Source organism: Alosa sapidissima, chromosome 20 (assembly GCF_018492685.1).
Source record: "Alosa sapidissima isolate fAloSap1 chromosome 20, fAloSap1.pri, whole genome shotgun sequence".
In the NCBI taxonomy this organism is placed as follows: domain Eukaryota; kingdom Metazoa; phylum Chordata; class Actinopteri; order Clupeiformes; family Clupeidae; genus Alosa; species Alosa sapidissima.
The window spans coordinates 13,962,054-13,977,053 of record NC_055976.1 but is presented as its reverse complement, the minus strand read 5'-3'; the positions used below and the strand labels follow the sequence as shown (position 1 = coordinate 13,977,053).

At 45.6% G+C, this 15,000-nt stretch overlaps 1 protein-coding gene across 1 annotated transcript in view; it reads left to right on the top strand.

Moving 5' to 3' along the window:
* Positions 1 to 15,000, top strand: part of LOC121694939 (teneurin-1-like) — a 206,212-nt gene that overhangs the window by 117,710 nt on the left and 73,502 nt on the right. The window contains 4 exon segments of the mRNA XM_042075340.1: positions 1,454 to 1,480; positions 4,469 to 4,615; positions 10,521 to 10,552; positions 10,554 to 10,741. Coding sequence (XP_041931274.1) covers positions 1,454 to 1,480; positions 4,469 to 4,615; positions 10,521 to 10,552; positions 10,554 to 10,741 — 394 coding nt within the window.

Sequence of the window (15,000 nt, the reverse complement as noted above, 5' to 3'; positions counted from 1 at the left end):
CAAACTATAGCTCTGCTGAGCACTCAGTAACAAGCCAGCTAAAAGTTAGATCCTGTTTATTACCGTTAATGGCCTGTCTAATTTATTCTGTAATGATTTTGGGTTGGAGCCAATGTGTTTTCCAAACATTAGCTGGGTTCACAGACCCTGAGCATGTGGGCGGTAAAAACTAAAACAGTTTGAGCAGTAACACATACCATGCAGTGTTTCATGTTTCATTATATTGTCACACTTTTAAAAGGTCTTTTTTTCTGTCCAGGTGTTTATGTTCTCTCTCTCACACACACACACACACACACACACACACACGTTTAAAATATATATATATATATATGCGCAGTACATTGTACACACCCTCCCAGACACACACAAACGCCCCAATTCCATTTAGAGCTTTTCACAGCTAATTTGATTTTGTTTAAGCTGTGATATTTACTTGTCAAGCCATCTCTTCCAATCTATTTCTAGCCTGACACGCTGACATATAATAAAACATGTGCCTGGCAGAAGTGTCAAGATGAATTTTTAAATATATAGCAATAGCTATGCAAAAATATATAAATAAATCGGTCAACTGTTAAAAAGGGAGCACAGGCTGTCTCTATCATTGGAGAAGCTATTAAGTCCCCATATTTACAAAAAAAGTTGAAATCTTTCTCCTCCTCCTCCTTACTCATACACTTTTACTCTCACACACACACACACACACACACACACACACACACACACACACACACACACACATACACACACACACAGTGCTCCATTTTAACTGGCAAATTGCAGGTTTAGCTGCATCACATCATCCAGACAGGTTCCACTAATTGCACAGTTCACACTCCCACCTCTCTCTGTGCGTTCTTCTGTCCGTCCATTCTTCCGTTTAAGCCACCATTGTGGATTCTGCTGTGATGCGCACATTGTCCACCTCAGACCCATAGCCTCATTCTGACTCTCAAACCCATAGGCTCATTCTTACTGTACTCTCAGACCCATAGCCTCATTCTGACTCAGACCCATAGCCTCATTCTGACTCTCAGACCCATAGCCTCATTCTGACTCAGACCCATAGCCTCATTCTGACTCTCAGACCCATAGCCTCATTCTGACTCTCAGACCCATAGCCTCATTCTGACTCAGACCCATAGCCTCATTCTGACTCTCAGACCCATAGCCTCATTCTGACTCAGACCCATAGCCTCATTCTGACTCAGACCCATAGCCTCATTCTGACTCAGACCCATAGCCTCATTCTGACTCTCAGACCCATACTGTAGCCTCATTCTTACTCTCAGACCCATAGCCTCATTCTGACTCTCAGACCCATAGCCTCATTCTTACCCTCAGACCCATAGCCTCATTCTGACTCTGAGACCCATAGCCTCATTCTGACTCTGAGACTCATAGCCTCATTCTGACTCTCTCCATTTGTTCTCTCTGTTTCTCCATGCAGCCCATGACTTTGACGACGTCGTGAAGGGTGAGTGCAGATCCAGCCTTTATAGTGTGTTGCACATCTGTGTTGTTTCTCTGTTGTGTCTGTTTCACGTCTGTATTGTCTGTTTCACGTCTGTATTGTCTGTTTCACGTCTGTGTTGTCTGTTTCACGTCTGTATTGTCTGTTTCACGTCTGTGTTGTCTGTTTCACATCTGTGTTGTGTCTGTTTCATGTCTGTGTTGTCTGTTTCACGTCTGTGTTGTGTCTGTTTCACGTCTGTGTTGTGTCTGTTTCATGTCCGTGTTGTGTCTGTTTCACGTCTGTGTTGTGTCTGTTTCACGTCTGTGTTGTGTCTGAGTTGTGCCTGTGGTGCATTTATTTATTTATCTTTGTATTGTGTCAGCACTGTGTGTATTGTTTTTTTGTGTGTATGTGTGTCTGTTTCTTGCCTGTGTTGGAACCGGTGGTGAAAGGAGCTGAAATATGAAATGACTCTCTGTTGCTTCTGCTGTGATCAATCGTGTAACAGGCCATCATATATCACTTCACCACAACACAGCCGATTGTCATGGCCTGCAACTCAATTACTGACTGCACACTCTATTCTCTAGCCTTTGCTTGGGTAGATCAGTTTCATAGATAGACTCTTCTGGACCTAAATTTCTTTGACAAGCAATGAGCAAGTAAGTGTTGTTCTCTGAAAGCTGTGCTTTGCGTGCAACGACCTTGATTGGCAGCACCTGGCTTGGTGATTGATTGGGAGTTAAAGGCTCCAGGATCCAGTTCCTGAGGGAAGGCTTTTGGTGTGGGGACTGCTGGCTGTCTTGCTACCTTTGAGCCTGGGATTTTGTCTCGTCTTCTGATTTGGATTTTGTTTTGTTATGGTTTATCTTGATGTAATAAATCCCACTGGTTGGGTACATTTTAAAAGGTGTTATTGTTATTTATTAGGATTTGGGGTCAGTGGTGGGTTTTTGTTCACCCTTAAGAGACATAAAGGTGGGGTGTAACACGCACGCTGTGCCTTGACATTACTTGGAATTTACTAAGCTTTCACTTCATCACCACCCTCTAACCATAATGGCTAGGGCGAGAAAACAAACCATTAGATGTTTAAATCAAATACAGTTAATTTAATCTAAAAAAAGTGTTTCAAATGATGTTTGACATCAAACAGCATAAGTACATGGTATAGTCTGCGAGCTTTGGTTTCTGTTTGGAATTCGATAGTGTTGTAGAATGTGAAGCCAAACTCGACTCACAATATTTGCACAGCCTCTTAACGCACAAATCCTTGTTTACGTTTAAAGCCATTAATTGTCTGCCAGTTCAACAAAATGAGTGGAACTTAAAGAATTACTGCTACCTTACAGTAACCTCTCCTAGTGGACCATTTCAAAAAAAAGATTTATCGAATTGCTCAACACAGCAAACGCGGCCAGGCAAGCCAACCTTTAGGAATCATTACAGAGGACGTTTAAAATGAACATCTGAGCATGGCTTTCACCTCTCTGCCTGCTCTCCAAAACGGATCGGCTCGTATGGATTTGTCCGCTGGCAGAATAAAAGGCCTCTGCGCCAGACTCCAGACTTGTCTTGCCAGGCTGCAGGCTTTAGGAGAGGAGAGAGACGCCGAGGGGGGCAAATCTCCCGCGTCGGTGGTAGAACCAGGAAACCATGCTGTGATGAAGCTGATCAATAAAGCCCCAGCACACACACACACACATACGCACACTAACACACTCTCACACACACAGAGACACTCAGACACATACACACATACAGTACACATGCGCATAAAAACACTCATAGACACACACTCTCATAAAAACACTCATAGACACACACACACACACACAGACCCCCAACAGACAGAGACATGCGTGAACAGACATCATGACTGCTCTTAATGCTCACACATAAGACTCAATTACGCACACACACACACACACACACACACACACACACACACACACACATACACACGCATACACACACACACACACACACACACACACACACACACACACACAGACCCCCAACAACAGACAGAGACATGCGTGAACAGACATCATGACTGCTCTTAATGCGCACACATAAGACTCACACACACACACACACACACACACACACACACACACACATATATACACACGCATACACACACACACACACACACACACACACACACACACACACACACACACACACACACACACACACACACACACACACACATACACACACTCACACACACATGCACACTCTCTTGGACAGCTGGTAGTGTTTCTGGACACTGTGTTGTCCTCAGCGAGCGCTGAGTGTGTGGTGAGATTTGTGATCTTGTCTAGTGGTTGAGTGTGTGTCCCAGAGGGCCTGTGTGAAGGGAGCCAGCGCTCATGGAGTTTTGTTGGGTGGAGGAGGCCCAGCTGATAGAGATGTAGCAAAGACATGGGAAAGGTTTCATCTCGGACTCATCTCACTCCCTCCAGCCCTCTGTCGCATCTCTCTCTGGTCTGTTCTTCTCTTTCTTTCTGTCCCTCTATCTCTTTTTTTTCTGTTTTGTCCCCTCCATCAAATTATTCACTTCCTTGCCGCTTGTTATTTTTCTTAGTCTCACTTTCTCCTTTCTCTCTCTATCCCCTTCCATCTAAATCTCTCTCTCTCTCTCTCTCTCTCTCTCTCTCTCTCTCTCTCTCTCTCTTTCTCTCTCTTCATTCATTATGCATAATGCTTCTCCCTCATCACTTGCTTCTCCCTCATACCCCCCCCCCCCCCTCTCGCTCTTTCTGTGTGTGTGTGTGTGTGCATGTGCTTTCTCAAATTCAGAAGTTCAAATTAGAAATGAAGCTGTATTGGCATTACCACACCATACCATAATAATTGATTTGACAGTATCCCCATACTATCGGTTAATGGAGTACACTGTATAAGATACATCAATGAGTGGAATGAATAGTTATCCAGACATCAGGATATTTACCACCCACACCACCCCCCACACCCCTACCCCCCCCCTTTTTACCCCAGACGGATGCCCGGGGCTGTGTAATGGGAACGGGCGCTGTACCCTCGAGCAGAGTGGTTGGCACTGCGTGTGCCAGACTGGCTGGAGTGGCCCGGGCTGTAACATCATCACGGAGAGGGAGTGCGACGACAACATGGACAACGATGGAGGTAAGGCACACCTGTCTGTCAAGTCAATTTGATCCTATTCCGTTCAGTTCAGTTCAGTTCAGTTCAGTTCGATTTATGCGGTGTATTGGCAAGATGAGTGAAAGTGTCCGTTGATGAAACAAACTCTTCACTGTCATAATGAAAAACAACAACACATCAAAGACACGCACAGAAACATAACACAATCAGTACTTCACCATTTTCACATAGAATATCAAACATGTGGTAAGATATACACACACAAGACACAGACACAGACACACACACAAGCAGACATGAACAAACACAAACACACAAAGACAAACATCTCTCTCTTTCAGTCTCTTTTTCTCTTTCCCCTTACTCTGTCACCCCACTCTTTCACTTCCTCTCATATCCCTTTCTCTTTTTCCTTCTCTCTCTCTCTCTCTCTCTCTCTCTCTCTCTCTCTCTCCAGGTACTTCTTCATTATCTTTCACACTGTCCTTGGCCCCAATTTAATCTGCCAATTTTGCAGCTAAATGACATTGAGGACTGGTGGAATTTTGGCAGCAGAATTTACAAACCCATTTGCAAAAGCCTTCTCTCTCTCTCTCTCTCTCTCTCCTCTCTCTCTCTCTCTCTCTCTCTCTCTCTCTCTCTCTCTCTCTCTCTCTCTCTCTCTCACCTTTTCTTTTTCTCTGCCTCATTCTCTCAATTTTTTCATTCAATGTCTTCACGCTGCCTCTACCTTTCTATCCTTATATCACATTTTCACTCTCTATCTCTAGCTCACTGCATATCTCCACTCTCTCTCTCTCTCTCTCTCTCTATCCCTCTCTCTCTCCTTTCTGCTGTCTCTGTGTGATGAGTGCCAGGTGGAGTGGCTGGTATAAAAAGCTGGCTGGCCATGCGCTGCCTCCTGTCCCCTATTAAGTGCCGATGTCCCAGAGGAGAGGCGGAGGACAGCGCGCTGGTCCTCATATCCACCAGCTCCTGCCCCTCACCGCCTCACTCTCTCCCTCACTGCAACGGCCACTGCACACACACACACACACGCACACACACATACACACACACACACACACACACACACACACACACGCACACACACACACACTCACACACACTCACTCACTCATGCCACACACACATGCCACACATACTGTACTGTATACAACAGTTCCCTCACTGCCACAGCCACCACACACTCACAGATACACACACACACGCACACACACATGCACACACACGCACACACCACACACACACACACACACACACACACACACACACACACACACACACACACACACACACACACACACACACACACACACACACACACACACACACACACACCATACACCACACACCAGACGTGTCCACCAGCTCCTGTCTGCTCGGTGATAGGTTTTAATCTTTCCAATGTAGGTTAATGCATTTCACACTCCCAAACCTAGACAGACGGGGTGAGCAAGCAAGTGGAGTGAGCAAGAGAGAGGGGGGGGGGGGGGTATGAAGTCCAAATCTGGTCCAAAATATTTGACACCATCATCCTACCAGTTGCACTTTATGGAAGTAAAATATGTTGTCCACTCAGTACGTAATGTAAGACTACACTAGATGGGACAAAGACCCGTCTGAAACCCTGCCGAAATTTTCTACACATCCAAATGAAGACAGAATTTGGCCGATTTCCACAATTGATTGTTCAAAAGAGGTGTCGGAAATTCTGGATTCACCAAAAGTTAAGCCCCCACAATTCTTACATTTTAAATGACTTCAGTCCCAAGAGCTCAGCCCCAAATCCAGTCCAATAAGTCAGTTGGTCTTGAAACTAATAGCACACTAACCCCTAACACGTGGGTATCTGCCCCAAACAGACCAATACATCAATACCGTTAACAAAATCATACATAATTCCATAACACTGGAGGAACGGGAATAACTTGATATAATTCTGGGAGAGGATACCAACATCTGTCTATTGACAGCAAATGATGTTTTCCTCACTCTGCCTGAGAGAAAACACTTCCGAAGGACAACCCTCACCCAACAACACAAACACCGCCCTCCACACCTGTTACATCGTCTCTCCTGTTCATTTTGCATAGAGAGAGAGGGAGAGAGAGAGGGGAGACAGAGAAAAGAGAGAGAGAGAGAGAGACTGAGATGGTTATCATCCTTGGTACAAATGAAAACAAATGTGACAGTGGAACAGATAGCCAAGAGGAGCTTGATGGAAACCAATCTAATTGTTCTCGACAGCCCGGTGAGCTGCCACCTCGCGCTCTCATTTCAATTGTAGGTTTGTTTTTACATATCACATCCAAGGAGAGCTCTCTCTCTCTCTCTCCTCTCTCTCTCTCTCTCTCTCTCTCTCTCTCTCTCTCTCTCTCTCTCGCTCTCTCTATCTCGCTGTCTTGTGGTGTGCGATGGCAGGTCAAGGTGTTGCACTCAGAAATAATTAGTTGATGCGCAGTCTGAATCCTTGTCTGCGAGGAGAGGAGGAAATGAGAGGGGGTAGAGGAGAGGAGAGGAGAGGAGAAGAGGGTAGAGGAGAGGAGGAGAGTCGCCAGAGCGTGTGCTCAGCCTGCGTTCAGAACGCTGGCAGCGTGGGCTATTTTTCTCTCTTCCTCTCCCTTCCTCTTCGCTGCAGCCCAGAGCGGGCTACTGCTGCTGTTGCAAGAACCTGACGGTAAAAAGTTTTTTTTTTTCTTTCTTTTTAACCTTTAAAGTCCTGTTTTTTTCCCCTTCCTCCTCTTTGTGTGGACACTTTTTGAACTCCCTGTGAAATAATGAGAGCGCTGTGGTGTTGCTCAGTGCCTTTTAAACAGGGGGGCTGTGTTAAAACTCCACCTAATCATACGCCTTGTCATCTGTATCATCCTCCGGCATGGCCGTGAGCCAGTGTAGTTAAAACCCCACTTTCTTTTCCCCTTTTTTTCCCTCCCTCCATTTCTTTCTGTCTTTCTTTCTTTTTTCTCTCTCTCCTCCTCTGGGGCCTTGTTTCTTTTTCATCATGTACACGCTCACTTCCCTTGTGTGTACTTTCTTTCTCTCCTCCCTCTTTCTCATTCTCTGACACACAGCACATACACACGCACATACACACACACACATGCACAAATACAAACAAACACACACACGGAGACACACACACACACACACACAAACACACACACACACACACCTCTTCTGTAATGTGTGTTATTTATCTCTGGTGCTCTCTCCATCTGTCTCTCTCTCCTTCTCTCTTACACACACAGACCTCCACACACACACACACACAGTCTCTAGTAATGTGTTGTTCTTTCTCTCTGGTGCTCTCTCCATCTGTTTCTTTCTTCATCCCTCCCTCCCTCCCTCCCTTGTGTTCTTCCCTCTTCTTCAGTTTACTTAAAACACCCATGAGCAGCTGCCTGGTGCGAACGCCAGACCCAAGCCCAAAAAAAAAAAAAACTCCAGCTCCTTAATCACCCTCTCTCATCAACCCTTCCCTCCCGGCCCTACAAAAAAAGAAATATTTTGTCACAAAGTGGCGCTCGCTGCCTCCACTCCACTCCCCCGCTCCTCCCACTCGATTTTTTTCCCCGCCGCCCGCCTCCTCAATTTTCCCCTGGTCGTTTCCTCACGTTAATGCGTGTCTACTAGCCTACCCACAAACAAATCCTACCTGTAATGGCCTTTTTTTTCTCCCCTCTCTGTGTTAATTGCCCACTTTGTTGTTTTCTTGCTTCTTCTTCTTCTTTTTTTTTTTAATTTTGTGGTTGTTGAAAGGTAGCTGGAGGAAGGTCCTGTTTCCTCGGGCCCCGGTGAAGCTAATAGGGCTCGCTCGTTATACCAGTTACCCTCACAGAGACTTGGTGCACATCTTAAAGATCATTAGCGGAGCCTCAACATCAGCAGCTAGGCGGCGTTCAGAACCCCACCATTGGATGATGGGTACCTTTGAAGCTGCTCCAGATGCTTCATGGAAAAGCTTCAAAAAAGATGATTAATTGTTGTAGAAGCAATTACTTGTCTGTGAAATTCTAAAGGGTGTTGAGAGGGAGTGAGTGAGTGAGAATGTGTGTGTGTGTGGGGGGGGGTTAATCAGCACTGGACCCAGCGCTCATTAAACTAGAAGATATATTCTGGTGAGGGCATCATTAGTGGAGCGCACTGTGAAAAAGGCAGATGACAGTCAGAGCGCTGAGACAGAGAGCGACTGACTGAGCCAGGAAGCCATTTCTGTCTCAAGTCTCTCTCTCTCTATCTCTCTCTCTCACACACACACACACACACATTCTCTCTCTGTCTCCGCTGCATGTCCCGAGGCACCGGGAAAAACATATTCTCCCACTTCACACACAAGAACAACACTGAGTCCTCTCACCTCCAGACTAGTGGAGACAAAAAAACACTCTTTCATTCATTCATCCTTTCAAGCAACAAGAGCAAAAATGTGTGCTGGCAGGATGAATTGAGCTTATTGCAGCCTCCAGGGCCCTTGTAGCATGAGCTAATGGTTGATGGCAGTGATGATAAAGCGGCAGTTGTCTTGATGGGGTTAGGAGCTGCCCCAGTGATCCCATTCATACATGCCCAGTGTACTCAAGGATGCGGAGAGACCAGACGCCGCTTTCTGTTTGCACACAGATTTGTCCTCCATATGTTACACCACGGCAAAAGCGCTTGAGGAAAAATGTGCCGCCACTGTAGAGTCTGTGTCGATCATAATGTGTGTACATCCTACTGGGAGAAATCACAAAGGCAATATATTTAGCTCAAATTAGAGGGGTGTTTACCTCTATGTAACAACCTTGGTTACATCGACTGATGAACAAAACCATCAGTCTTACTGCGGAGTGGCTGTGGAATTGATAAAAAAAAAATGTATGTGGAGATGAAACAAGGGGCAGCTTTTTTTTAGACAACATGGGTCCGTGCTTAAACAAGTTGAAGTAGTCCGTAGCTTTCTAACAGAGGGCATTTACCTCTAGATAACAACCTTGGTTCCACTGACTGATGAACAAACCATCAAACGTAACCAAACAAAAGCCCTGATGGCTGTAAATTGCTTAAAAAAACAAATGTATGAGGAAATGAAGAATTAGACAGAAGTTTTTAGACAAGTTGAAGTAGTCCGCAATTTTTCAGCAGAGCATCCTCGCCTTCACCTCTTTATTTCAGTCACACTCAAACACTGCTGCACTCACCCTCCCATCAAAACCACATGATGGGAAAACAAAGACCGCATTTATGAAAATATTACTGGAAATAACCTGCCATTTACACTACAGTAAAGCCATTCAGGACACCTCTATGAAGGCGTTTTAGGTGCAAATAAATCTATCTATTGAGAAAATTGAGCCTGCACTGCAAGATATTATTTGCAATTTCAATCTGGTCAGGCAGTCAAACATCCTGTTGGAAATGTCATTTGTGTTGTAGGCTATGCATATATATGGAACGGAGCATATATGCACAGAAACAAAAACGAGGGTAACTGAAACGGAAGACATCTGTGGAGAAGGAATTATTATATCCATTTATTTTGATTTCTTTATTTTTTGCCTATATTGTTTCCCCGTTTCAGCAATGATGTGTCAGATGTCACTGTTATCAGCGAAGCCGGGTGAATGGAATCGGATATCACTATTACTATTTGGTCTCTGACATGGAGAGGGAATCATATTATAGTGTGCTGTTGTCTTCCAGGTTTACACGGTCCATACATATATTTGCATATGTATACATGTGCAAAGTATATGTTTGTGTGTGGTACCAACCACATGATACCAATTTCATGTTTTTGTGTGTGTGTGTGTGTCTGTGTGTATGTGTGTCTCTCTCTCTCTCTCTCTCTCTCTCTCTCTCTCTCTCTCTCTCTATCTCTCTCTCTCTCTCTCTCTCTCTCTCTCTCTCTCTCTCTCTCTCTCTCTCTCTCTCTCTCTCTCAGACGGCCTGCTGGACTGTGTGGACCCTGACTGCCTGTGAGGCGATGGTGTGCAGTGCGAGTCCTTTGTGCCAGGGCTCCCCCGATCCCGGGGCTCTCTCCTGCAGCAGGGCCAGACCCCCCCTCGGCCCTCCGCCCCCCAGAACCTTCTTCCAGCGCGTCCACTTCCTCCTGGGCAAGACCGGCACACACACGCTACACGGAGACATCCCATTCGACAGGAGGTGGGTGAATAGCTGTGTGTCTGTTTCTGTCTGCATGTAGTTTTAGTAGTGTGTGTGTGTGTGTGTGTGTGTGTGTGTGTGTGTGTGCATGCGTGTTTGTGTGTATGCGTGCATGTGTGTGTGTTTGTGCATGTGTTTGTGTGTGTATGCGTGCATGTGTGTGTGTGTTTGTGCATGTGTGTTTGTGTGTGTATGCGTGCATGTGTGTTGTGTTTGTGCATGTGTGTTTGTGTGTGTATGCGATGCATGTGTGTGTGTTTGTGCATGTGTGTTTGTGTGTGTATGCGTGCATGTGTGTGTGTGTTTGTGCATGTCGTGTTTGTGGTGTGTATGCGTGCATGTGTGTGTGTGTTTTGTGCATGTGTGTTTGTGTGTGTATGCGTGCATGTGTGTGTGTGTTTATGCCTGTGTATTTTGTGGTGTGTGTGTGTGTGTGTATTTTGAGTACACACAGGAGAATTATGGCATCCAGCCTGTCCGTGTGCCAGTGCAAGTGGAGGTCTTGTCTTTATGTCCATCACTATGTGATCATATAAAGTCAGATTGTTTGTTTCCTATTTATGCTTTGTGGCCTGGTGTGACGGGGCTAGTAAAACTGTCACAGTAATCCTCCTCGTAGCCAGCCTTCCCTAACCCTGAAATATTACACCGGCCCTTCGTGAAATAGAAACTCTGCGCAAAGACAGGGGGGTGGGATATGCTTTCTCTCTCTCCCTGCTCGTCAACCTGGTTTCTGAAAGCTTTCTCCATTACACACACACACACACACACACACACACACACACACACACACACACAAACACACTAGAAATACTCTCACATCCATACACACATCAATTCACACACACACACATACACATACCCCCCAAAAATAACCAAATAAATTAATTAAATGGCTTTCTTGTTGGCAAGGGAAAATTCAATTGCATTTTTCCCGACTGCGAAGAGTAAACAGATTTGTGTGTGCAGTGGCTCAGAAAAAAACCTGTCCTTGTGCATTTATCCACCTTCTATTTAGGCTAAACGAGACAGACTGGCATGCAGGTTATTTTCTTCCCTCCATTCTCAGCCTCCCGTCGACTGGGCCCTAAATCATCATTCCTCGGCTAAATGTTTACTGCGCCCAATGAGGACAAATCCTTAATGGCGCTAATTTGTTGTGATTTGCCATGTTAGCTACCTTTAGCATTAGCGAGCTAATGTGTTGCCACCTCTTTTTGCATTTTTGAGTGGAAACTGCTATGAATAAAACATCTGAGAGAGAGAGAGACGAGAGAGAGAGAGAGAGAGAAGAAATGTAGCAATTTGCTCGCATTTCTTATTCTGTTAGCCATGTGTTCGCTAGTCCCTCCCCCCCCCCCCCCCCCCCCCCCCCTCATTGGAGGAATTGCTATCCTTTCTAGCTCGGGAGCCTCGGAGCCGGACGATTTTGGAAAAGCTGCACTAAATTCCCGCTGCTTCCAAATCCCTCTTTAGATAAGTGAGGTAGAATGAAAGTCATCAGGGGTTTAAGGTTGTTTTTTTTCTCCACTCTGAATTGCCTGAGGGGGAGATTTGGGGGCCGAGTAACTTGTATCTCTTGAGTCAATAGGCAGTGCTGAAGACCTGACAAAATGTGGTTTGAGTGTATGTGTGTGTGTGTGTGTGTGATGTGAGAGAGAGAGAGAGAGAGAGAGAGAGAGAGAGAGGAGAGAGAGAGAGAGAGAGAGAGAGAGAGCAAGAGAGAGAGAAAGAGAGTGAGGGAGAGTATGTGCGTCTCTGTGTGTGTCGATCTGTGTGTGTGTATGTGTGTATGTGTCTCACTGGAGAAAATTGCCCCGCGGGTGCCGAGGTGAGGGAGAGAGGGGGGGATAAGAGGGGAGCTGGGTCTGCCCAACTGCCCACCTGTCTGCTCGCTGGCTGACTCATCAGCATAGCCGGGGCCACCCTGCCGATCCCAATTTCCCCACACAATGCAGCCCCCCATAACCCTTCAGCAGGACTCCTCTGCTCACCGCGACTCATACCCACACATTTGGTGACATCTGCTGTGAGTTTATCTCTCTCTCTCTCTCTCTCTCTCGCTCTCTCTCTCTCTCTCTCTCTCCCTCCCTCACTTGGTCTCCCTCTATTTATCTCTGTCATTCTCTTTATCTTTCTCTCCCCTGTCTCTGCCTCTCTCCCTTCCTTACTCTTTCAACTAGCAGGAGAAAGTTTTTTTTCCCTCTCATCTTACCTTAAATGACACCTTCATTTCGTTCCTTCCTCCTCCACTCTCTGTGACGTGCAGCTTTGATTTGCCAGTATGGAGCAGCCCTGTGCTTTCATCCCTTGCGTTGGTCGATGGTTGTCTCCTCTCCTCCCTACTTCTCTTAGCTCCACACCAGCTCTGTCTGCAGTAATTCTTCAGAAACTAGCAGATTCAGACAGACAGTCACACTAAACGGCCATTGTTATCTTTACATAACTACCATCACATCTATTCAGCGCTATGTGACAAGGTCACACCACCAAGACATGGCTGAAGTTACTTCCAGAAACTTCTCAGACTCGCATATTGGTCTCCAGACTTCTTTCAGGGTTCTGATGACGGTATCTGTCTGGCGATGTCTGCCCCCGTGCCAACTCTAACCCCCCCACTACATGAAGGTAGTAGATTCAGCTCCGAGTGTCTGAGGATTAATTCCAGTCCATATGTCTGCCTGCTGCCCAGTGGGTGGAGAAGCATAGAAAGATCGAAAGTCACCAAAGAAGGATTTGAAAGGTCCCCAAAGGGTTCTTACGCAGTAGTGAACTGTTTGTGCATCTTGTCATGAGGACATCAGTTATTCTTCCTCTCAGGGGCGTGTTAAATTTATCATCAGTGAACGTCTCGTTTTGACTGCATGGATTTTAGATGAGTGTTTCCAATGTTCCTGCCAGCGCAGCCCTATTTTTTGGAAACATATCCATTTATCTGTGCACAGTAACTTTTTATTTTCTTAAATCTGTCTGTCTGTTTATTATGACCGCCGCGCAGCGAAACTTGGTGGGCATGTAACCCCACATGGATAGCATGGAACTATCGTTTTTCGTTTTGATCTGTAGCCCCCCCGCTGGACTGGACCCCCGAAAGGAGGGTAGGGCAGACACAGTTTTCTGTGAATATCTCGAAAACCGTAGGGTTTAGGAGGACCATTTTTTTTTTTGTATGTTGATCTCAAGGGGCCATGTCAACCCATTCCATAACCACTCATTTCATGTATAGCGCCACCTAGTTAAACACAAAAAAGTAAAAATGAGGTGTTGTAATCGCAGGTATCTGTGACCTAACATAGTCAAAACTGCACGAAATTGGAAGTGTAGGATCATTATGACACCCTCTGTATGCACGCCAAGTTTTGTGGAATTCCGTTCATGGGGGGCCACACAATAAATTAATTTATGTTACTATACACCAACTGGCCTGTACTGTAAGTGGCCGGAGACAGTTTTCTGTGAATATCTCGAGAACCGTAGGGCCTAGGAGGTCCACCTTTTTTATGTATGTTGGTCTTAAGGGGGCATGTCAACCCATCCCATTACCACTTATTTCATGTATAGCGCCACCTAGTTAAAAATTAAAAAGCAAAAAAATAGGTGTTTTCATCACAATATCTCTGGCTGACAAGGTCAAAACTGCACGAAATTAAAAGTGTAGGATCATTATGACACCCTCCGAATGCATGCCAAGTTTTGTGTACTTTCGTTCATGGGGGGCCTTACAATAAAATAATTTATGTGTAAATTTAGTGACATACACCAACAAGGATTCCCGGGACACTGAAAGACCGGGGTACACACAACTTGGTGGGCATGTAACCCCACATGGATAGCATGGAACCGTCGTTTTTCGTTTTGATCTGTAGACCCCCCCGCTGGACTGGACCCCCCGAAAGGAGGGTAGGGCAGACACAGTTCTCTGTGAATATCTTGAGAACTGTAGGGCCTAGGATGACCATTTTTTTCCGTATGTTTGCCTCCAGGGGTCATGTTAACCCATTTCATGTGCACACATGTGCACAAACAGATACACACACACACACACATACATTCACAGTAATCATACATATGATATGACACATACTCACACAGTAGACATATGTACGCATGCATGCACAGGCACATACGCAGGCACACACACAAGCACGCATGCACACACACACACACACACACACACACACACACACACACACACACACACACACACACATAACATAAACATGTACATGCACACATGCACACAATTCAAGAATTTCTCA